General features: G+C 48.0%; 1 protein-coding gene across 3 annotated transcripts in view; it reads right to left on the reverse strand.

Annotated features, from left to right (window-relative positions):
* The window catches only part of CSMD2 (CUB and Sushi multiple domains 2), a 259,895-nt gene that overhangs the window by 84,373 nt on the left and 150,351 nt on the right, over positions 1–25,171 (reverse strand). For all 3 annotated transcript variants that reach the window (XM_057403460.1, XM_057403458.1, XM_057403459.1), the window contains 12 exons: positions 19,785–20,111; positions 17,423–17,617; positions 15,155–15,293; positions 14,288–14,475; positions 13,715–13,903; positions 13,383–13,499; positions 8,665–8,880; positions 6,310–6,498; positions 3,614–3,783; positions 2,049–2,205; positions 1,473–1,664; positions 37–163 (listed from right to left, as the gene is read on the reverse strand). In XM_057403460.1, coding sequence (XP_057259443.1) covers positions 37–163; positions 1,473–1,664; positions 2,049–2,205; positions 3,614–3,783; positions 6,310–6,498; positions 8,665–8,880; positions 13,383–13,499; positions 13,715–13,903; positions 14,288–14,475; positions 15,155–15,293; positions 17,423–17,617; positions 19,785–20,111 — 2,206 coding nt within the window. The remainder of the gene's footprint in view (positions 1–36; positions 164–1,472; positions 1,665–2,048; positions 2,206–3,613; positions 3,784–6,309; positions 6,499–8,664; positions 8,881–13,382; positions 13,500–13,714; positions 13,904–14,287; positions 14,476–15,154; positions 15,294–17,422; positions 17,618–19,784; positions 20,112–25,171) is intronic.

The raw sequence follows: 25,171 nt of genomic DNA on the forward strand, positions 1-25,171 counted from the left end.
AGAAAACCAGGCTACAATAACCCTGTCCCTACTCACCCTATTGTGCAACCAGCTTCTGCCTCTATTGTCCAAATACAATTCAGATTATGATCGTAGGGTGTTGGGTAGCCAGGAGACAGTATCCGTCCTGACGACTCTCCTTTGATAGTTCCCCCACACTCAGCTGAAAGAAACATATGGGTTAGTGAGAAGATTCATGACATATTACAGTTCTTACTTGGCAACAAAGCAAATCTCATCCTACAAATACAACAGGGAGTATTTCTTGCCATTTAAAGAGATTCTTAAAGCCTACAAAACAAAGATAAAGAGAGTCATTGAATTCAGCTGCATTTCTGTGCACGTTCCCAACACGTGACATGCTGTCGAAGCTCCCCTCCACCTTTCTGACTTTGTAGTGAGTAAAGGCAGAGCCTGCCAGCATCCGGCTTTCCCTGATTCACACATGTGGGGTAAAAGAGCTCAATTCTTCTGCTTGTACCCGCAGAACATCTGAACAATTCATCAGTGTGACAAAATGAAGAAGCCAGCAGACGTGTGTGTCTGCTGAATGAACCTGAGGATTTTGAATACATCTTCATAACGTAGCCATTCAAATTCTGTACGTTTCCACGGGCTCAGACGTGACTATTCACATGTAATATGTGTACAGCAAACAGGGGGACAGTTAAGATGATGCATAAATCACAGAAATCTGTCTTTCTACCTCAATAATCGAGACTAAAATTCAGCAGAGAGTTCCTGCATAAAGAATGTTCCTAACTCATGGGGGTGCCAATGTCTGAGCACATCAATCACAGCCATGAAAGCAGCCTCCTGCTTGTTGAGATCTCTCGGAGGACTAAGTCTGTAAGAACTTCTCCATGTCCTGGATACAGCGGCTAATCATGAAGCTGTCGAGTAACAATCAACAGCAATTCATTCAGACAGAAAAAAGTTAGCACCCGAATTTTCCAAGCAAGAAGAGGTTCTTCTGGAGAGCTACAGGTAAGAGGGGACTCAGGACGTAGCTAAGAAAAGACAGAGGGAATTAAAGCGTCTCAGAATCTGGGATCAGACATCATGTAGCTCTCAAATAAACACGACTCTGAACTGTCAAAAGCCTGGACACACGTTGGTGTCTGCCATTATCAGCAAGTGGTGCCACTTCGTTGAACACATTCAAGTGAGAGGACAAGGACTGGCAAAGCAGCAGTCTCCTTGCAGAAACCTTGTCAAACGTGCTTGGAGCACAGTGTTCCACGTTCAGGCTGCTTGCAGAAGTTTTTCAGAGATCATAGCATCACTGCTCTCAACCTGAAGGTGCCTTACCTAGCACCCTTATCAGTCTTTATTAATGTAGAGGGGTGGAACCAATACCAGAGTTAAAGTCATATGTATTAGCAAAGGAGGAAGAAAGGGTGCTCAGCTCAGCATGATGCCCACAAGGGAGTACTTGTAAGAGGTTGTTTTCAAAGCAGGAGTTGTCTCACCTACACAGGTTGGCAGGGGTTGATCCCAAGCTCTCCGCTCCCCAGTCAGGCAGACCAGCACCCTGCTGCCTCGCAGGGTGTAGCCAGGGTCACAGCTGAAGGATACGGAGCTGCCAGCAAAGTGTCCCTCGTCATGTACCTTGTATCCGAACTGTGGGATGCCAGGGTCCTCACATTTAATGAGTTCAAAACCTGGAGTGGGAGAAACAGCATCTGTTTTAATCTGATACTTAACAGCCAGGAGACATTAACACGGATCAGACCATAATTTTCTTCTCAAAATCATTTGCTGAAGAGAAAAAACACCATATTGAACATCAATATTTTTTTAATTACTATTTGAATGAGATCCCACAAATCTGGTATCTCAGCTTGGATCCAAAGTTTCTGCATCCCCACCGCCTCATTCACAACTGAAAAGGCTTGCCAACATTATCATCTCTCCCACTCGAACTCCACTTGAGACTACAAGATCTTTCTGGGAAGGACTCTCCCCTGGTCATGCAACTGCAGCACAAAAATACAACACGGTACCTCAGACCCCCATCTCACAAGCATAAGGGCCTTAGCACTTACTGGAAAACTGCAGCTCAAAGCCTTTACTCGTGTTCTCAGCGTTGGTGATGAACTCAAGCCACATGCTGCTGGAAGTGCTGTTGATGCTGGTGCTGAGCATTTCGGAGCGGCTGAAGGAGCCCAGCAGGCGAGCAGAGCTATTGTTGCCATCGTAGACCTGGCAGGAACAAGAAACAGAGTCTGGCAAACATCTTTCATTTGCTACTTCAGGGACCAAATCATCCCTATGCAAATGGGGACAGGTCCTTTGAAGGCAGGGAAACTATCCCAACTAGTGATGAGAGTGGTGCCACTCAGCTGAGGAGCAGGATTCACACCCTGGAGGATCCACATCCTTCTCTTTACACCTGAGCTTACACTGCACCCAGGGCTGTGTTTTCTGAACCAAGCTCTTTCCAAAGCACAGCTACTGGGAAAACCATTTTCTCCCTACACTGACTCACAGATGTGCCTTGACCCTGCTATTATTTAAGAAAACACATTTTTTTATCCCTTTCTTTTAGATAGCATGATTCTCTCTGAGGATAAAGAGCAACTTCTCACTAGTGGAGATTGATAGCTCCTTTCCTCAGGAGCAGATGAGAAGTTGATGACAAACCTGTTGAGAGAACATCATTTCCTCCACAACGAGTATGTTCTCTGCATTGGCTGGAAATCTCTCTCTCCTTCCAGTCATTTATGAGCTGAAAATATGTGGATTACACCCATCTTGCAGTGCAGAAGTATGGCACTTAAATAAGGACAGAGGCGTTCTCTGGGAAGATGGCTTAGCACAGCAGCACACATCTTGTAATATTAATGTCTGCTACAAAACCCATTTCTCTGTGGCTAACAAACAGCCTGGATTTGTCTCCTCCAATACAGAGCTCTGAAACTTGTAAATGCAGATTGATCCGAGTGTGGGAATGCTGCGGAGCTTGTCTGGAATTCTGCATTTAAATCAACCCTTTTTTGGGGACAAATCAGCCTTGATTCTTAAAAACACAAAAATAATGCTAAGCACCTCACACCTCCCCATGTGTTAACAGCTCCTCTGTACAACTACGCAGACAAGAGCTGAAGTTTAGCTACAGACTAAACTGGCATTCCAACAAATGTGCAGATCTCAGGGAAGACACCACAGCAGAAGGTGCAGTGATAAAGCAGAGACATCTGCATTTTAATGGACAGAGGGTTTGTTTATGCATCCATCTGCAGACTGAAGCCCCAAATAAGCAGCTAGGCTGAAGTGCACAGGACACTCACTGCTGCTTCAGTACCAGAGACTGCTGCTGCTGGTGATGTTCAGAGGTGCTGATTCCCTAAAATTACACAGTATGTTTTGAAGCACAAACTAATGCACAGCGGTGACACCCTGCTCAGCGTCCCTCGGCTGCAAGATACGTTTCACACCTTTTGCCTCTCGCTCTAACCTTAGAGAGGATGCACACAGGCTGGTTTAGCCCAGCTGCCCTGCCTGAAGTTCAGCCGGCTCCACGGCACCTTGCTGCTGTGTTCAAACCTGCTGTGCCAATCACAGGACGATGCAGCAAGCCATGCTTCACTGCTTGAGACACAAGAATTACCTTGAGGACATCTCCTGCCTCCAGTTCAAAAGTCCTGGCTTTCAGCTGGATCCCCTTTCCTGGCTGGGTCTGGATGGAGTAGATGCACTCATGGTTGTTGTTATAGTTTAGTGGATAGTTGGGGGACAGCAGAACACCTTGGGTTCCAGTTACAGATGAACCACATTCAGCTATATAAAGACAAAAAAACACATTTTAATTATCCCATTGTACTCCAGCCATACAGCACATGCAGGTGATTCCAACATCAGCCACAGATGCTCTCTCCTTCCTATACCCATCTGCTACCATATCCACGGGCTCTATTTCCAAGCGCAGTCAGCAAACGAAACAGGGCTTAACAGCATTTCCATCATCGTTAAACCTCGGGTGCCTTATGAGAGAGATTAATGCCCTCTCCTTATGCAGACAGGGAAACTGAGTCACAGGAAGCTGATGTGCTCAAATGATTCTAGAAAGAAGGAAATAAGGAAGGAAAGAGTCCTCTCCCTGTTGTTATTCATCCACCACGATCTGCTGTCTGTCCCTGTTCCATCACATTCTTCTAAGTAAGACTTCTCTCCTCCTTCACCAGATCTGCTTCCTTTTCTACTCTATGTAGTGTGAACAGCATTTGATTTTAAGCCAAATTTGAAGTTAGAAGATTTGTGAGACTCTGAACTTGGCAGAAGGAGCCTTTTTAGAGAAGGAAGGGAATGGCAGCTTTGGAGGTTCAACCTGGCTTGGGATGTCAGCAAATCGCAGTTCAATGCTTCCAGAAAACAGCAACAACCATCCCTCACCTTTGCATTTTATGTTTTAATGGCAAGCTTTTAAGACCACAATCTCTCCCGCGTAGGACCATGCCACTGTGAGTGTACGAGGACTGCTACAGGCACGTCCTCTCTCCATGAAGCAGCGAGCAGACACTCAAGCAGCAGCACTGCTGCTGTCAGTGACAGCGCTGAGCTCATGGCACAGTGTGAGGATGAACTCCTACCTGCTGCTAGCCCAGGGTGGAAGCAAAAGTCTGCAGTGCTTCCATACAGCTTGAGGGCTTGCTTGCAAAATGGCATCCAAAGGACATTCTCCTGTTGCCAGCAGTGCTGCCTGGTCCCAGTGCCCGACTGCAGCTGGTTCACTGTATCCGCAGTCCCTCAACATGTGTAAACCTGCCGTGCCACCACCGTGTGCTCAGCGTTTTTCGCTACTCCCTGATTAGCTCCCGCATGAGCAACCACACACCACTGTTTTCTTGGCCTATTTACCCTGGAAGATTTCCAGCTGTAAAACACCAGCTTCCTGTTCCTTCGAGTCCTGGTGTTTCGCATGCACGGCTGGGGAGAACCACGCCAACCTGCCCTGGAAACAGCTTTCCTGATTAGCAAGCTCTGCCTCATCTCCATGAGCCCTTCACAGCATACCGTTGCTGGAGCTGAGGGAAACCATCACTGTGCAGCTGTCTGCATGGACTCTGCCACCTCTGCTGGTCCTCCAATAACACACTGGAGTTAAGTGAGGATTACGCCGGGGTTAAGTAAGGAAGCAGCAGATACACCAAGAGGAGGTACTTCGGAAGCAACTTTCTCCTCGTCTCTTGCCATGTATGAGAAGCAGGGATGATGCTGGAGACCTCACCACTTGGGATCTGAGGAAGCAGTTGGTGGGGAGCATCCCTACCCTGGAGAGAGGGGTCAGCCAAAGGAACAAGCTACCCGTATTCTTTCCAGACCCATTTCTAGAACAGGAATTGAATACAAAGCGTCTGGTCCGTCTGGCAGAAACAAAGCACCTGTGATCTTAAGGGGTACATCTCCAGTACCATTATATATCCAGGGTGAGTACACAGATCTAAGTGTGCAGCAGGGACGTTGTGGCCAAAGCTGTCACTCTGCCACCAGAGCTCTATGCAAACCAGAACTGAATTCGACCCACCATTATACCATCAATGTACTACCTCAAACCAGCTGCAGGAGGGGACTGGGAGGTGAAGCCACTGTGTCCACTTAATGATGATGTCTGAGGATCAAATTTAAAGCTTTGTTAGGATTCTTTCTGATGTCTATTCCCCTGATTAGCTTTCTCTGCAACCTGATTATCATTCAGGCCCTGAAGAGGCTGCTTGTCACAGCAGGATGATGCAGCCCTGTGACCTACGCATTATGCAGTGCTGGGAAATGAATCCGGACGGAGAAAGCAGAGCAGCTCTTGCTGGAATGTTCTATTTGCAATGGCCCTCAAAGGTCACTACCACAGATCAGGAAAACCTACCCAGCAGGCTTTGCCAGAGCGAAACCAGGTAAGAGATCTGGTCTGCCTCATTTGAGTGAATCCCTCATGGCTCTGGGCAGCAGCAGAGCACTGAGCAGCTTCCTGCTCACTGAACTGCACAAGAAAAAAGCATGGTCACGATTCATCCCCTCATGCAGTCACTGGGGCTGCAGAGGCATCGGGTGTCCCCTGAGGAGTGACCCAACCTGCTACGTGCTTGGTGGCCTGCAGCTCAAGAGAGAACCACAGCCTTTCTGCCTGTCCCTGCCATCCCACACACACCTGCAGGGCTGAAACCTCATTCCAGCTCCCTCTCCCCCACCTCTGCACCAACCACCCTGAGAGCTGTAAGACCCCATCCTGGGGAACGCCTCCCACCCCTGCCCACCAAAACCAGCCAGCACAGCGTAACCAACCAAGCAAAATGAAAGCACATGACCACCTACCAACACACCTTGGCAGAGGCGAACTCCACACACGCCGTCTCCCCCCGAGGCAGGTGATGCGGGATGCGCCCTCCAGCCGGTACCCAGGGAAGCAGGAGAAGGAGAGGACATCCCCCACTCCGAACTGCAGGCCCTTCCTGATGCTGTAGGCGGGGACCTCCGGCTCGTCACAGGGCTCCAAATCATATTCTACAGGGGATAAAGGGACATTCGTGGAATGGGAGGGTGAACCTCACACTCTGCTCTCCCTGGTGATGGCACCCCAGTCCCTGAACATGAGGATGAGGAGGAAGCTCGAAGTTTGGATCTTGCTGCAGTGAAGCTCTCCAAAGGAAGCGTCCTAAGGACGTGCATCCTGTTTCAGCCACGAAGACCAACTTGGGTTTCACTCTCAACATGCAACCTGCAGGACACCACCAGGATAACCACAGAATCATCGACCCAACTACGCTGGAAAAGACCTTCACGATCAAGTCCAACTGTTACCCCAAGACTGCCAAGCCACTGGCATTCTGGGTGATAGTCAAATACATGCCTCCGACCACAAAACATTTGATGGAAAGCTCTTTGAGGGCTGTTTTTTGAGAAACAACAGACCTGCAAAGTGCAAGAATGCACACATATATCTGAAGAAAGCTAAAACGTAACTGATTCCCATTTTCATTTTCCAAGATAGGAAAGAAGTCTCCAAATACAGGCACTTACACAGACATACAGTATATATTATGTGTATAGTAGTTACAGTACATACAGTTAGAGGCAACCTTTTTAAAGGCAAAAAGCCTTTTCCATGCATCAAAATGAACTGGAAACTTTCTGACTAGTTTCCATGGAATATGGAAAACATATACCAGTATATACTAACATATATACCAGCTTCCATGCGAATCCCTAACTTGAGAGGCCAGAACTAAAGCACTGGAAGCCAGTTCTCAGGGCAGCAGGTTTGATCTGCATCTATGGCAACAGAGCTCTGTCTGTCAAAGGCAGTGAGCATCTCAGCACCGAGCTCCACAACAAAATTGGCCATTTCTCTTCCACACCAGCACTCTGAATCTGCAGCTGGTCCCCTCCAGATTAAAAGGGATGCCGAGATACAGGGAAGAACTGCCCCAGTGCAAAAAGCTTCTGCCCATTAAGTGATTGCTTTACAGAACAGCTCATCGGGGCACTCGAGCAGTGCAGGTTTCTGCAGTGTGTGCACAGACAAACACTTCAGCAGTCATCTGCTGGACTTTGGGTTAAAGGACACCTTGTGTGCTTCAAGCAGAGATTACCACATGAAGCAGTTATTTACTGGTGTGATGTCTGCTCTGCATAGGCAAAAGTGCCTTTCCCTGGGCCTCTCTCCAAGAGCACCACGCACACGCTGCTCTTCACTGACAACTTCTGAGGATACAGGACTTCATGTGAAGAAACCAGCGTTTTGTGTAATCGGTCAACGGCAGCATCAGGAGTGGCTTGGCTCAGGAAGCACAGGGCTGAATGGGCTTACTGGAGGCTCTCGGGGCAGAGGCCAGATCTTCAACAGCACAGCAGGGTGAGGAGGCTTGTGAAGCCAGCAGAATCCTGCCTCCCTCAACGCCCTGCCCTGTGCACCAAGAGGTCTGCTCTCATCTGCCATTACAGCAAGTCGGTTAGAGCCCAGCAAGAGGAAACGCTGCTCCCAGCTCCCCAGCAATGCCAACGGGCTCCTGGAAACCTGCCCCAGGCCGCAGGAGGCATGTGTGACATCTAGGACAGGCTGAAGCCAGCGGCAGAGGCTGGGTCAGTGGATGAGCTCCAAGTGGAGCAATGAACCAAAGGAAAAAGAGAGACCAGACGGACAATGGGAGTAACCAGCCCTGCCTTGCTCCTTATCCAAGAAGTCCAGATTGCTCAGCACTGCCTTCCAAAAGATCCCATCTGTCCCAGCTTCCCATGTTAGAAATGCTGTACTTACTGCAATGATTTTCCTCTGATAAACAGGGAAGGAAAGCATCAGGAGGGAAGAGGGACAGCACACCCCAAGAAACATGAGCTGACACTCAGTCCGTAACAGAGCAGAGAAGATGCCCGGGAGAGGAGAGAGAAAGCAACAAACATGTCTGTAGTGGGATTTAATTCCAGTGGGTTCAATCCAGTCATCTACTGGGGCTCAAGGCAAAACTGCTACATCTGGTGACATGGGGACTGCAAGGAGACTACTTTTGGGGTCATACTGTGGCTTCATGCTAGAATAATTTACTGGGGTAACAAGAGGAGTGAGTGTCAGTGACCCAAATCCATGTAACTGCATCAACAGAGAAACACTCCCAAGATCTGCAGGAGAGCGGGAAGGGAAACAATGAAGTCTTTGCCCACCCCTGTCCTTACCTGAGAAGGTGATGTTGAAACCCTCATAGGACATGGAGAAGTCGGAGATGAAGCGAATCTGAGCAGAGAAGTTTCCAAAGAGCCCTGCACTGAAGGGGGCAGGGAGCCGAGAGCCCGTCAGCTGCTTCAGGGGCTGAGCAAAGCTGGTATTTTCAGTGATGAGGAGGTAGTCGTGGCCGTTCTCCAAGTGAAAGGTATGGAAGGTGAAGAACACACCTGCAAGGGAGGAGAAAGAGGTGTGGTTGTGTGGCACCCCTCTGGCCCAGAGCCAAAGCCCCTCTCCTCTCCCTGAGAGGACACCAGCATCAATTCCCTATTTCCCAGCAGCAGCAGCCCAATCAAGGAGGAAAAGCACACTGAAAATCACGGACGTGTTCATGCTAGAAAGGAAACAGATGAGAAAAGGAAAACGAGAATCTGAGAAGCAAAGTGAACCCTACACCTCTGTGCCCATTATAGGCAAAAATAAACCCCACAACACGCCCAGCTACAGAAAAAGCAGGCAAACAGTGGGTAACTATTTTGTTTCTGCTTCCAAATTCAATTTCAGCTTTTTGAAACATTCTGGTGAGAAGACTGTGACCTTGCAGCATTTGCAAATGAACAAGGAAGGAGTAATGGATTACTTAAAGCATCCTTCACACCTACAGACACAAACCAGTGAGTACTTCAGGCCTGTGCAGAGGCCTCCAGCTAGGTGATTTTTCATGCTGGAATTCAAATGCAATTAGAAACACTTATTCTCTGGAAAATAAATTCCATCTTTGGAAAAAAAAAATGGCAGCGGCAGCTTTCAGAGAGCAGAGCAAGGCAGGATCTTGTACCAAAACCCCTGTCACATCACCGTCACACAAAGTTAACAAGCTAAAGCAATGCCTAGCAATAAAAAAGCCTCTTTGCATTTACATGGCTTCTTTCATCCGAGGATCTTAGCACGCTGAGCACCACGGGGCAGGCTCTGAGCCCCTGCTCGGGCTGAATGGGGCTTTGCTCTCCTCACACCACCACTAAACCCAAGAGGGCTATCTGCAGAGACACAGGCTCCCCCATGCAAGCCCAAGAGCTGTGATCTGGTCTTCACCAGTCACAGCCAGAGCCCTTCCTCCTCACACAGATCAGGAGTGCCCAGTGGCATGACCAAGTTATCTCAGTTAAGCCAGTGATTAACGACATGGAGCCTGCCAGGCTGCTGAGACCCAAGGGCTGTCTTGCTCTGCATCCCACCCCTGCCAAATTACAGCATCAGCTGCTTCCCAAGCGAGCACGGGCAACCTGTACATAAGGATCAGAGGAATAATCTCCTCCTTGCTCCCCATTAATTTCTGGAGATCAGGATGTGACCAACCTAGAGACTGATTAAAGCTCTGGAGCATGAGATTTAATACCCATCCCAACAGGTTTTGTCAGCATCAAATTATAACTCTGAATATTCCATTTATGCCTATGCCTATCCAATTTCTTTCTGAAGGTTTATTGGTCACATGCAAGCAGTTTCCTTTCAATAAATGAAGGTCAGAGGGGCTGGTAACCAATACAAAGCCTTTCCCACAGAAATCACTGGATTGGGAAGGAGCAGAGCACACAGGGCATCTCCACAGCCTTCTTTTCTCTTCATCTTTACCCCTGCACAGCAACTCCTTGCACTTTGCTCATCTACAGTGTCCCAGGCAGAAGTATTTGTGTGGTCCACTACTGAGTGATGACTGAAAGGGGTCTCGACTTTGACAATTCCTTCCTTATACCCAGGTAAATATCATATGGAGCCTGGCAAAGATGTTTTAGTTCCACTGTTCCCCATAAAACTCTGTAAAGGTAGGAAACGTGGAATGGTTTCCAAATGTTTGTTACTCTCACCAGCAGTACAGTCAATCAGAAATAGTACGACCTGTTTTGGCCTGAAAACCTGGGTGAGATGCAGTGAATACAAAATGCTTTCAGTTTTCCCTGCTTATCAACTGACATCCTTGGTTTTACAAACCCCAGCCTAAGGAACAGGAATCGCTCCACCAAAATCAACACACCGACATAGGAATGCAAGCGTAATTCAGTCCTCAGGACCAGGAGGACAGCCCCGTGATTCCAGGTCTTTTAGAACAACTCCTGTCACAGGGCAGGAGGCCTCTCCAGCAGCAGAGCCAGTTAATGGCTGTGCAACTGTAGCCATAAGGGCTAATTACAAACTCATTTTAAAGGATTTGTGACTCCGATTAAACCTTTGCTCTGCTCTGAAATTTACTGTGGCACAAAACGTCTCTGCAAATGCAGGCTTGGTTTTGGTTTCTCCCCCCCTCCTTCCGTAAAAGAAAACAGCAAAACAAATTATAGGGAAAATAAATCACTTTGAAGTTCTCAGATTAAAACTAATAGCCTCTTTTTAAACGTTTAAATACCTTTAAAATTAAGCTGCTTTTAAACTCAATTTGTACAGCTCTTGAGTCCATAAAGTAAATCAGTGTCTGCAGTCATATAAAAATAACTATTATAACAACAGCTTGTTTAAATTAGGGGACTCGTGCACTGGCCATGTGCGAGATGTTCATAAAGATCCGGGAGTGAATAACTTGAGTCCAGGTTTTATGGTGCAGTTCACCCCTGCTCAGCCACTGGCTCGGCAGGGAATAGCTGGCTGGACTGGGAAGCACAAGCTCTGAGCTCTGTTCTGGCTTTGGGGAGCTGAAAGCCTTCCCGTGCCTGGGGCAGCAGCAGCGCTGCAATTCCAAGCAGTGTGGCATGAGCAACGTGGGTGTGGGAAACCAGAACAAGAGAAATGAGGTACAATGGCAAACACTTCAGTAAATATAACACCAAACGTCCCCAGTGATCACGATACGCCCCATGGTCTCCAAGAACAGGGACCTGAAAGGCAAAGCACAGAGAGAAGGCTCTGCACTGATGATGCAGGTAACTGGGAATGGTGCTCAGCTCCCCTTTTTCTGAAGCCTGTTCTGCTCTCCAAGGACTGCATTAATTCCATTTCAGTGGTGCTGGCTCAGGATCACACTGTTCTACTGCTCTTTACTGAGGAACGAGAAGGAACGTTGCAGGAATGCAGAAGAGAGCTGGGAGAAGCTTGTTGCAATGCATTACACAGCAGTTAACAGTGACAGCCGGGAAAGGAGCTCATTAAGGAAAGCAGGATATTGTTGCAAGAGAAGGGATGCGGACGTGCACATGTGGATGTGTACGCATGCTCTCACCAGCACAGCCCAGCAGTTAAACACATTTCAACATCTCCCACCAAACAGTGGAGAAAAGGGCATCTTTGGTTTTCATCTCCTTTCACTGCACTGGAAAATAAGCACGGGGTTTTCCTAACATGAAGTCTGTTGCGTGCCAGATTATTGTAACTGTGCAGCAACGTCCATCCAACCTCTCCTCTCGCCCTAACCTCTAACTGGATTTGGAGATTTCCTGCATCCAAGCAGGGTGAAGCTTTCCTAGCCCAGAAAGCTCCACAGGCACAAGGGTGATCCTGCCAGGGATTCCTCTATTCCAAACAATGTCTTTTCTCAGAATCTTATCCTCCCCTTTCCAGCACAACCTTGCAGGTAACGAGCAGCTGAAACTCTTGTCAGAGGCCCCTCTACGTTCTCCACCAGCTGGATTCACAGAGCACCTCAAGGTCTGATCTTCCAATATTCACTACCCGCAGCTAAGGCCAGAATTCCTAGAAAAAGCTGCCAGGCTTCCGCCTGCTAAAGCTCGGATCAGCTTTTCAGAGAGCTCAGCATCGGCTTTCCCCAGTGTGACAAACATGGTCCAGCTGAAGATGGTGACATCCAGACATCAATTCTCTGGCTCATGCAGAACTGCACCACACTGAGGAAGGGGTGTTTCCTGTACTACTGAATTGGCTACACCAGGAGCTTTTACAGGACAGGGGACAAAAGGCCCCTAGATTTATGCACACATACCCCTGCTAATACCCCTGAAAATACTCCGTGTTTTATCAAGCCTCGCTTAGCTTGGTCAGGAGACTTTCTTTTGCTGTTGTCATAAAAGCACACAGGCCATCAGACCTGCACTTTCTCATATGAAAGAGTGTCAGTTTGCTGTCTTATGCTTAGCTTAGCTACAGGATAATGCAGTGCCTCATCAGAGAGCTGAATCTGAGGCAGAGTGGATTAATGAGGAGTGGTGGATTGCTGCTACTCAACAGAATACTTTTCACAGCATGTGATAGCTCCCTTAATGCACTGTGCTGTTCATTGACAAGTTTATTTGCTGTAATACAAATGGTATTTGCAAAATTGGCTCATGATAGCTCCCGTCGTGCTGATATCCGGTACAACGAGACAGTGGCATAACAGCCATAAAGCTCCATAAAGGGTTTATACCCTTTGTGCTTAGCCTAGGCAGATACTGACTGGATCAGGAGAAATTACCCCCTGCCCTTGTACATAAAACTTGCTCTCTAATCCTCAATGATCATTTTCTTGACATTTTCCTGCATGATAAAAGACTGGCCTGAGCTGCACAGGAGATTGGACTAAATAGATCAGCACTTGGCCTCTATGCTGGCAATGCTCCTCACTAGTGGGGAATTGAGAGCTGCAGAACTAGGACAGAGCTGGAGAAAGAGAGCAAGAGCACGTCCCATGATGGTACCCACCATTACTGAGAGACAAACTCCTGGTTTACACAGGGAGCACTTGCCTCCCACCGACCATCATCCTCCAGCCCATCTCTAAAACCACTCCACGCTAAAGGGGTCTCACCTTTTCCATGGGATGTTTCTATTGTCCACGTGCAGTTCAAGTTATTCGGATAAAAATCAGGGAAGCCTGGGGATAGGATGGTACCACTGGAACCACGAATGTAACCTCCACACAGAGCTGCAGACAAAAATAATAACGAAAGAATTAAGCAGTTCCAACTCCATCATCAGCTGGAAGAACCTCAGCTCTTGCGAATGGCAGAACAAAGCCCACCCATCAAAATCAAACACAGGCCAGAGGTCGAAGGGCACCATGAGCTGTACAGCTGCTGCGTAGCTTCCGCAGATGAAGCGTTTGCCACCTCCTGCAGATGTTACCCCCGAGCTCCTCACCCTCGCAGCTGGGCAGCGGCCGGCTCCACTGGAAGTTGGGCTCGCACTCCAGCGCTTCGCTGTCGCTCAGCGTGTAGCCGGAATCGCAGCTGAACGTCACCAGGGCTCCCACGTAGAAATCATTCCCGTGGCGCTGGCCGTTGACCGGGATCCCTGGATCCAAGCAGTGGTCCGACTGGAGCTTCACAGCTGCGGCAAACAAACCCACTCGTGTCAGAGCGCCCGGCGGCTGCAGAGCTGCGAGGTGCTGGGATTAAACTGGGGGAAGTTCAACTCCTCCTATGAGCTCACAGTCCTCCTGGTTAGCCCCAAAGGAAGAGGATGAAATGGATGGAGGAACTCAAAGCTGCCTCCTAAAATCGGTAATAGTCCATAGATGCTAAAATAAACAAGCAAACTCTAAGCAAGTAAGTCAGGAAGCACAACCGTTCCTTCCCTTGCAGCAGCTTCACGCTCTCCAGTCACTGCAGCAGTGCTAACTGCCTGGCAAAGGGGAAAAGGGAGTCCAGCGGGCTCTGACTGAGAGCACTGTGTGCTGGTGAACATGGAATTACATGAGTAACTTCCACTTACTTTCATATCGGATCTGAAAGCCTATGTCAGAGTGGCTTTTGTCAGTGGTGAAGAGGAGGTAGAGGTAGTTGCTGGTGCTGATGAGGAACTGGGGCACCTGAGTCCCATCATAGACACCTATCAACGGCGAAGAATAGGACCGGCCATCTCGCACTTCCAGGGTGTCGTAATTCACTTCTGTCTTAAACCTGAAAGGGACACAAGAACAGTTCTGTGAAAAACCAGCATCACTAACTTTTCTTCACTGCAGTTCTGAATGTGCCCTAGTGACTGGAAGGCAGCGCATGCCATGGGGTGAAACATGGTTCTGTTTCTATGGTCTCACCTTCAGCTGAGGGAGCATCCTACCGAGAACACGCCATTCCCTTCCTACCCATTTCAGCTTCTGATCCTTTGCCTGCTTCATGTGCTGACACCAAACAGCCTTTGCAGTAACAAATGTCTTCTGCTAAATGCACAATCACCTCCCAGGCACAGAGACCCAGCTTCAAGACAGCTCAGCCCTCCTCAAACATGAGATCCAGGGCAAGTCAAGAGACTCGGCACCCAGGATCCTCACTGCTGCTGCATGCTGAACCCGTGGGAGCTCAGCCTCCACAAACATGTCCCACGCGTGTCTGGAACAGCGCTGCCAATGAGCAGGAGTTAGTCAAAACAAGAAGGGAAAAAAGCCCCACCATTTCCCACCTTTTCTTCAGGAATGTGAGCTGAATCCTAACCTCTTTCAGGAGGTAATCAACAAAAGGAAAGAGAAAGAGAGAACGTGGCTGCCGAACACAGCGCTGAGCGCTTCGGTCCCTTCTCCTCTGCTGGAGCCAGGGAAAACAAGCCCAGAGAGGAACCCGTTGAGAAGCCCGAGGTGAGTACCTGTCAAACGTGATCTTGATGGGGTAGCCCGGCTGGGCCTCTATGACCCACGCGCAGCTCAGCGAGTCCTTGTAGAAGCCAGGCCAGCCCGGGGAGAGGATGGTTCCGCTGGGTGACGTTAAGTGGCCCCCGCAGGGTGCTGAGGACAAGGACATGACAGGATTCAGGCATGATCAGGAGCACTCCTCCCCCGGGCAGTCTGCCCTGCCATGCAATAGCTTTCATGCACTACTGTTTCTCATGTGTTATCAAAAGTCAGCTCCAGATGATCAACCTGCTCTAATGGAAGGTGTCACTGCCCGAGGCAGGGGGTTGGAAGCGGGTGAGCTTTAAGGTCCCTTCTGACCCAAACCATCCCATGATTCTATGAAATAACATCACTAGCTGGTAGGAAATTGCCTTTTCAGCTTAAACTGAAGCTATAGCAGCCTGCTGCTGTATCTGTGGGAGTCAGCAGCCTGACCTTGTGCAGTGGCTCTAAGGAGACAGGGTATAACAATAATTATTAGACATAAAACCAGAGAAAACTGCAAGGTCAGTTTGCATTTCAGCAGCTGCAGGTGCCAGAAAATCTTTCGTATTTGTGGTAATTGAGTCATGTCTTTTCTACCACGAGGGACATCACAAGACTGTGGCATTTATTCCGCACTGTGGTCCCCTGTGCCATCAGCAGAAGCTGAAGGCACATCATCATCTCTTCTGGAAAAAGCACACTGGATCTGATGGACCAGAGGTACAAAATCCTATCACCCTCAATAACTGCAACATATTGTCCTCTAAAGAAACCAAATGGGATGGAAAAATGTGTCTGCTCCTGTTCCGTGTCCCCCACCCCAGCACTCTGCAGGATTCAACACCCTGGTGTTTCTTTATGTCCAAGTCCCTGGCGCTGCTCACACGGGCCTTGTGTGGCTCTATAAACCTCCTCCTTCTTTAAAAAGCTAATTAAAATGTTCAGTTAACCGAGTGCACAGTGAAGGGTGAGCCAGAGAAATCACCACTGTGATCACAGAGAAAAAGCACAAGTTAATGGCACAAGGTTATCAAAGCTTCCCCAGATAAAAGTTCATTAGAATTGTATTATTTAATGTATTTTTCCTTCCTATACTTACAAATACATAAACTTCAAGGCTTATGCAAGCAACGGCAACCCTGACTCAAACCTGCAGACATTTTAGTGCCTGCTGATTGCCAAAGAAAAATTATACAAGATTATAAAAAAGTTCAGCATCTTTTATGTGAAAGTTATTGAACACAACTGACACCTTCTTCTTTCAATCTGAAAGACAATGGGGCTGATTGTGCAATTTCTGCTGCTCATCCACTCAACAATGCAGGACCAAATTATTTCTCAGTTTTACAGTACTATTTCTCAATAGCACGGTACTTGTTATTCAAATTACTGCAAATACCAGAGCAGGGCATCACTGCCCTGGGAATAGAGGGCAGAGGAAGACTTTTCACTGCTTTTTTTTCCCATTTTTCCATAGTAGAAGCCTTAAAGGACTAGGAAAAAGCTGTGAAAACTGGATTAAAGCCTTTCATCCAAGCCACATTTCTGGGTTAGCTATTGTAGCTGCTGTAGCAAAGACATGTAAATGCAGAACTTGTGGCTCTCGACTGTCAGAGTCCATCAGACCAGACTGATACTGAGGAAGACATGCTGAAGGTACGTGCATGTTCACTTCTCACAGTCGAGATCTGTGCCTTTTGCTTCTTTCATTATATAAATATTATACATTTCATTATATAAATATTATACATTTTACATGCACCAAAAATCAGGACAGGAAAATGTCACTGGGTATCTTTCCATTTTCCTATTCCCTTCATGACAAGAGTAGCAGGGAAGCTTTGAGTCACCAGTAAACCAAAGCCTTTTATTATTGCTATTAGCAAAATGCCTGTTGCAACAAGAACTGAGCTAATAAAAATAATCCCCATCATTATTTCACAGAAAACTGAGTTCAGTGCTCAGTGGCTGCTGGGCTGGCTCTGCCTCCTCAGCAACCTCTTCTGTGCCGACAACACCTTCCAGAGCTGCGTGAAATCCTGGCCATAACTGAGAAGCTGAAGGTTAGAACTAAGTCCAGGAGTCCTTCAGCTCTCAACAAGAGCCTCTGCCTATATGATGGCAGCACTGTGCACCCTCCCTATGGGTTATCTGACTGGGACCTTGACAGAACTGTTATGCCTTTTCCCCAAAACACCAGGGATCATTCTCCCTCCAGGTTGCACATACAGACTAGTAGGAAAGATAAGAGTCACCTTCACATCTGAGCACTGCGTTGTTCCAGACCACGTTTCCTTCCTTCAAGATGCAGGTGATGGTTTCTGAGCCATGGGTCCTAATGAAACCCTCATCACACAGGAAGGACACTGAGCTGCCAAGCTGGAGGCTGTCACCAAATCGCTTTCCATTCACAGGCACACCAGGGTCAGGGCATTCGTTGTGCCTAAATGCTAAGAGGGAAAGAAAGAGAACAGTGAGTTTCTGCCTCTGTCCAATGCAAAAGTATGCTGGACCACACACTTAGCAATTAAGCAATACTTTCTATGTAGGCAACAGTACTTGTTCTTGCCCCTTGACACTGGGACAGACTCAAAGGGAAGACCAAACAACATGGACTTGAATTTGACCCAGCAAAGCCACTGTGTTTTGTGCGGGCAAGTCAGTCTGTGCCAGATACACATCACCACCTCTTCTCTAAGACACCCAGGTGCGTGTTCTCTCCGTTCAACTTTTCATCAGGTTGAAGTCACTTAGATTTTTTCTGTCCCCTGTCTCCATTGCAAGTGCTCATTTGCACCCCGACAGAGGAAGGATGAGATTAAAGCCATCTGCGTCTAAGAGGTGCTGGGATACAGCAGCAAGAGGGGCCAGAAAGGAGCCTGCAGAACCAAACTGTTGCCTTAGCCATCTTTCACATATGAAAATACACAAATACTCAAAATAAAGACTTTAAAAACCTCAAAGGCATCTGCACAGAAGGACATCAGTTAACCATTAAGGAGAAAAAATGAAAGCTTTAAGGCCCTGTAGTTAACAGTAAGGGTCCTCTCAGCATACTCTGTGATTGACTGCTGTGTACCTTGCTTGTCATCATTACCAGGATAAAATGAAGGACACACAGCAATTACCTTTCCAGGTGTTGCAAAGCTGCATGTGGACTTGCACAGACACACAGCTCTGTCTAAAGGCCTGCCCTTTTCCAGCAGCTAAAAACTAGGCCAGAAAGTAAGTCTATAGCCTTCACCCCCCATTAAGTGCATAATTATGTACTAGATCTTCACATGCTGGGAGGTGGTCTTCAGAGATGAGCAGCATATTAAAGATTAAAGCCTCCAGATTAATTACACACACACGCTTTTAATATCTTTAATGCACTTGACCAAATTCAGATGAGTTCTGGATTTCTTACAGAGCATCATTACTCTTCTAACAATCTTGTTAGATACACTGCTGAAGGGGAAAACACAGGCTGAAGCTGTTCTTTGTGCTCTGGTATCTGTCCCTTGTAGCAGGATGTTGTCTCCTCTCTCATACCTGAACTGGGATGGCAAAGTATCTGAGAAAGACTCAGCAGTTCCCTTTTGGTATTCAAGCAGTCAGAACACATTAACTGATGCAAACTTAAGAGTCATTTACAACAATAAGAGAATTTGCTTTAAGATTGTCTTCATTCAGGAGGACAGCCACAATTCCCAACATGGGCACGTAGCATATCAGAGACACGTCCTGGAGGGACCAGCAGCGTTCTGGGATGGGCTGTCTCCCCCTCACAGGATCTACAACTCAATCCTGGCTATGTGATACTACCATACACAACCCAATTCATCTGGTGAACCTTCTGCCTGCTGTAGTGTGGCAAATGATTTCTTAAGACCTCTGATTTTATTTTTTTGAATAAAGAGGATTTGCAATCATGGCTCCAAGGGCTGTTAATTCAGCTGTGCCACTAAAGGCTATTGTAACAAAGTCATTTATCAGTTCTGCTGAATAGGTTTAATAATGCTCTTTAGAAAATTATAGGACAATATGAGGATAAAATTACTATAGCATCCATCTGAGATTTGAAGGCTGGACTTAGGTGAAGTCAAATATCTCTGTGGAAGTTTCAAGGCCTTATATGCTAAGACACTGCTACACGTTTCCCTTTATCCCCAACGTCTTGCATGCTTTTAGGTGTCAGGAAGTGGTGATAGGACTGACTGATGAACGCAAGCATCCGAGATTGAATACGCCAAGGTCCCCACAAAGCAGTGTCTCAGCCCAGTGAGCAGAACAGAGGTATGAGAGGAGAGCAGAAAGCCCACGGAATGCAGCAAGCTGTGGGCTGGTGGGAGAACAGAAACCCTGGCTGCTCCAAGGATGGATAATCCAGGGGCAAACTGTGGCTTTCACACTGCTGGACAACACTTAAACTTCACAGCCAGGAAGAACCTGAGCAATCAGCTCTAAGATCCACACCAATCCTCAATTACCCAGCTGCAAATCTGAAGTAATCCCTAATTTTGGGATTTCCTCGGGAATTGCAGGAGTTTGAGCGAGATCAAACCCTTGCCTATCAGTCTCCACCGAGAGTTCAGAGCTTGAAATGAAAACCAGGAGGAAGGACGGAGCACTTACTGGTGAAGGTTATGTTGAAGCCTCTCTTCTCCATGGAGTGGTCGGTCTGGAACTCCAGCCTGGCTACGTGACCGCTACTGGTCAGAGAGGAGGGGATCTGGTTTCCTGAGAAGGTGCCCAGCACCGGGGACTCGGCAGTGCCACCATCCTTCACAGCCAGGAAATCAAACTGGGGCTCCACATCAAAGTCATTGAAAGCCAAGTGAATGCGGCTCTCGGGTTTAGCTATAATTAACCAAACACAGTGCAAGCTGCTTCCGTATTCTTCAGGGTAATTTGGTGACAGCACAATCCCAGACGGGGTGGTGAAGTTGAAAAAGCAGGAAACTGCAACAAGAAAGCCGCATCAATCACATAGCACAGCTCCTACAAGCTGCTCTGTCACGTTTCCCCCTCCCCTTATCCCCTGAGCTGGGAGATTCCTGCAAAGTCCCAATTGCTTTGCTTCTCAGAGACAAGTAAAGAAAGGAAGGGCTCAGTGCTCCATTCACTGCCTGCGGTCAGTGATTTATCTGCATGGGGAAGACGTGACTTCAAAAGAGCCTCCAGTCCCACTTTGGGTTATTTGCCATTTTCCAGCCTAGCACAGGTTGCTTTTGCTGCAGGAAGAAAACGGCACCCAAGCAGGTGGGGATTTGCCAATTTACAGGTGAATTCTCCTGCACGCCCCTGAGAGAATGCCCACACAAGAACCAACGTGGGGCGATACCTAATGCAAAACAACATCAGCATCAAATGCGTTGGCACAACGTAAACCTGCGGTGAGGAATCAGCTCACTGCGCCCCCATGCTCCCCCCCAGGCTCGTCTGCTGCATCCCCACCCAAGTGCTGGGTAACCGTGGATGCAACTCTGAGCACGGGGCAGGCTTTCCAGGGGATGTTTTACAACAAGTGCACTTTTAGCTTACTTTCTATTGGCTAAATACGCTTTCCACCCGTGCTCCTCAGCAGATGTGACTGCACCCAGGCAATCCCATTGCACATGGACAGACTCCCCACATTCAGACTATGCTCATCCTGCATTAAATAACTGCACAGCAATAAAGAATAATGCATTAAATAATTGATACAGCAATAAATTGTCAACGCTTTTGAGAACAAGCTGTGAATCGATTTCCCTCTCTCTCTGTCTCCTTGGGCAGCTGTTTACACCTGGCAGTGAGAAACAAAAGCTGTTTGGTTTTGGCGAGGACTCTGCTGCATCAGGCAAGGAGCAGCCCAGGAACCATCCCAAGCTTCCCCCAAGTGCCAAGGGGCTTGGGGCAGCTCTGGTGGGCTGGAACCTTCCCCTTCCCATTGCAAATAAATCACTGACTTCTGCTGGCTGGCAGCTTACCAAAAAGAGGCACCAAACCTACTGCCATCCCCATGAAAAATAATTAAACCCAATCTCTCCACTGAAGTTGAGGGGAACAGTGCGCATGGAGGAACCCTTCAGCTCTCAAGGGTTTCAATATATACTGTATTTCAGCTGACAAAGTCCATTAATTTGAGAAAGCAAAGCTGCCTTTTAAGTGGTACCTATCCAATGTTGGTCTCTTACATACGTATGCTTTACTCAGCTCCTTCCCCACCATCACCCTTGGGAAAACCCATTACTTGGAACACGCGTCTCACTCATTCCTGGCAAAAGGATGCTGCACAGAGGATGAGGCTGGTTCTAGTTTGGCATTTATACAATTATTTGGTTCGATGCGCACCCTCCTTCTGTTATTTTCCCTGTCTTCCTTCAACACTTAATGGTTTCACATCAAATAAGATGGACGTTACCATGACGTTATCAAGGCTAAGAGCTACACAATCTATTTCCTGCTCTCAGCAACAAAGAGAAGAGATTAAAGAGAAAACAAACTGCAAAATATCCTTAGGATTTGGGTTCTTTACTAGATGCTGAAATATTAAGGGATGCTGTCAAATAATTCTGCCACCATAAGCTTGGTATAATCTGCCTAGGAATAGGTATTGAAAATAACTGCACAGAGAAAAGTCTTAGTGGTAGGAACTCCTCATCAAAGGGGTAAATCAGCATTCATACAGGACCTACAGTATCACACAGCCCACAGCAGAGAGGTACGGTTGCTAGCACAGCTATTACAGCACAGAGCTGCCGGCTCCTTTCGGGAAACAACGACAAAGAACTTGCTGACAAAAGAGAGAAAAGCAGAGTGAGGGAAGAATAGAAAATTAACCTTTGCTAAGATGAAACACAATGACACAGAAACCCACCCTCGCCAGCCTCCACTGCAGGGAAGCAAATGACACTTCTGATCTTCCATAAAGTAATGAGTGATGCTGACAGCCAAGCTGCAGGAGAAAGGCCACTGCCCCACGCACCCACAGCCCCGGCCCATGGCCATGGTACCCGTGTCCAAGCCCCCCTGCGTGCAGTGGGGAGCTCGGCTTCACCCCCAGACAGACACATCCAACCCAGGAAGCAACAAACCCCTCAGCAGGTTCATGGACAAGCTCATGGGGTCTGTGATATGAAGATTTTCTTCATCTTTTAAAGCAGGGAAGGTTTTTCTTCAGCATGAAAGGGGGTTTTTGGTCTGCGGCTGCACCAGGATCCACATCAGCCTCCACTTTCTCAGAGGTCTTTGCTGGACACTTGCATAAAAGCAGAAGCTGTTTATGTAGATGTCAGACACTGAAACGTGCTATCGAAAGGAAGAGGACAGGACCCTCGAAGGAGGAAGGCAGCTGAGCGCTACCTGTCTCGGGCTGCTCTGTGCATCTGAGACAGCTGGGAACAGAGAGCCCCTGAGGAGCGAGCAGCCACTGCAGACGTGACAGGCAGAGGTGAGTGCTGCTGCCTGCAGCCTGCCCGTCAGGATGCCTGAGCTGGGAACACCCGTCACTCCTTCAGCTAAGAGACACGCATTAGTATTTAGTACCATCATTCTTAGATGTTACGAGGCCGTTTCATTATGTGCACAGCACAGGTTCACATTTATAACCTAAACTGATCTGTGTCAATAATTATCATTACTGATCAAGTACTGCAAAGGCAATAAGGAAAATCCCGTTATTAAATACAGCAGAATAAACGACAGCAAAACTGGGTACACAGAGAGTACCCACCACGGCCAGTGAGAGCCATGCCACTAATGAAAGAGTACAAGCTATTTATTCAAGTCCTCACACAAAGTATCAAGATTCTGCCTTCATTTAGAGCAGTAAAACAGCAAAGAAACAGCTCATTGCTTCTTGTGGCAGCAAGTCAAGTGCACACATGGCTGCGGCTTGAGGATGCTGCCCTGGGGTCCCCTCGCAGCGTGTGATGCTCGTGGCCAAGCTGGACACGGAGGTTATCTGACAGTTCTTCACCAGCAGAGCTGCTTGTTTCTGCACCTTCACCCAGGAGCAACTTCTGCATTTCTCTGGGCAGGCCAAGCACAACTTGCTTCTCTTCTCTTCTGCCTTCAGAAGATCCTGCCTCCTCACAGACTGCCTTGCTTCTCCTGCAAAACGCCTGGTGGCCCCAGCCTCTCCAACTCATCCTGCACATGGGAGACCAGGGCTGATCCCAGGGAGAGGGCACCAAGCTCAGGAGCTGAAAACCAAGCCGGGAATCACTGGGATAACTGCAGTCTCCATAGAAACAATAAAAATGCCTGACTTCTCTGTCAGCTTTCAGGTATCATCCCCACAGCCTCGGACCGATGGGAGAGAGCTTGAAGGCAGCAGCGGATTCGCTGCCTTACCTTTCCTTTTGAAGAAGATCCCTCCTCTAGGCATAGCTGGTTATGGACTGGAAAAGCAGGAGCTCAGCAGGAGCCTGGTTACTACCGGCATGCCTCGCTCGGGAAGCATACATCCCAAATAGCTGAGTGCTGGGAGCTCAGGGCACTGTTCCAGCTGTGAGGAAGTGTTTTATATCCTGTATTTTCCTCCTTCTGTATCTGTTCCAATAAACATATCTCCATCACAATACATCTTCCTTCTTAGAACCCCAAAGCACCAACAGGGCAAGGGGGAGGTGAGGGAAAGGAGTCTAGACACGATGCTAACTGGGAGAACTCCCCAGCTAACTCAGATGGAACAGCTGCCAGTGCCAGCGAGTGGCTGCCAGGGGCAGGACAGCAGGTAAATTAAGAAGAATGAAAACTAGGCAGGTTTGGGGTACCTTGAGGAAAATATTATCAGTGAACCTAAACCAGGCTGTATAGGAGCCTCTGTGCACAGGGAAGAGCACTGAAATACCAAAGTGGGTTTCATTTCTATCCACTGCAGCAGGAACAGTGATGGGGTTACTGGGAATAAGACAAGTTCCTAAAACTTACTGGAAGATGCTGATCCGCACCAGGACAGCGTCGTGCTGCTTGTCTGCCAGCGTTCTGCAGCCATCTGTTATTCAGGAGGTGCTCCAAGGCATGAAGACAAGATCCTTCCCTGTCTGCCTGTTTATTTCACATGGAACTCTCCCCCTCCCTGCAGTCTCCCTTGGGAACTGGTGGCAGCATCCACAAACCCAAAGTTTAATTGCCACTTTTTGTCAAAAGCCCCAAAGCAGTCGAGTGCTCTTGCCATGTACCTCTCCCTTGTGGCTTAGCAGAGCATCCTTCTGCTGCTGCAGTGCTCGGAGCCATCCCCAACTGCTGCAACACATCCATCTCCTGGAAGCTGCTCCTGCAACAGGCTGGGACTCAGCTCCACACAGCCCCATGGCCTCAGCACAGTGCACTGCAAAGGGTGAGGCACTTCCAGAGCGTGTAACTGCAACTACAGCACCTGCACGCCATGAGGAAGGGCAGCAGAGGGTGTGTGGGCAGGTTCAGCCACATGTGACATTCTGCTCATGGGGAACAACTCAAGGAGACTTGGAGAGAAACTTGCACTCTTGGACTCCACTGGCAAACTGGAAGTACCCCACTGCAGCTTCCTCAAACATCAACCCCACACGAAAAACATTGAAGTAAAACAGGCATTAAGAAACTTCTCTGCAGAGCAGATTGAAGATGGCAACATAAGACTCAAGATATTCCTGCTTTCTGGATATTGAGACAGGGGAAGGGGACAGAGACAATCTCCTTGCCTGATGAAACCAGTGAGTGTCATTTCAGATCCCGGCTCATGTGAAGAGAGGCAACCCATCATGCTGAGCAATTGCTGTCAGGAACATGGACAGATGCCTTGGCACAGGACAACTCATTTATAGCAGCATGAAGCCCTATCAGGGTAACAGTTCAACTGATTCAATCAGTAAAATAACAAGGATGGAGACAACCCAATACACTGCATCCTCCCAACCAGCAGTGAGCACACGGCTGGGAGCACCTCAGATGAGCTGGAGAGAACTCACTGACAGTAACACCAAGGAGAAAATAGGCTCTGGTTCAACCCAGGTGCTTCATGCATCCAGCTCTCCATAGATATGGACACCAAG

Source organism: Pezoporus wallicus, unplaced genomic scaffold (assembly GCF_028554395.1).
Source record: "Pezoporus wallicus isolate ANWC-B61680 ecotype Strahan unplaced genomic scaffold, APGP_CSIRO_Pwel_v1 contig_8232, whole genome shotgun sequence".
NCBI lineage: Eukaryota > Metazoa > Chordata > Aves > Psittaciformes > Psittacidae > Pezoporus > Pezoporus wallicus.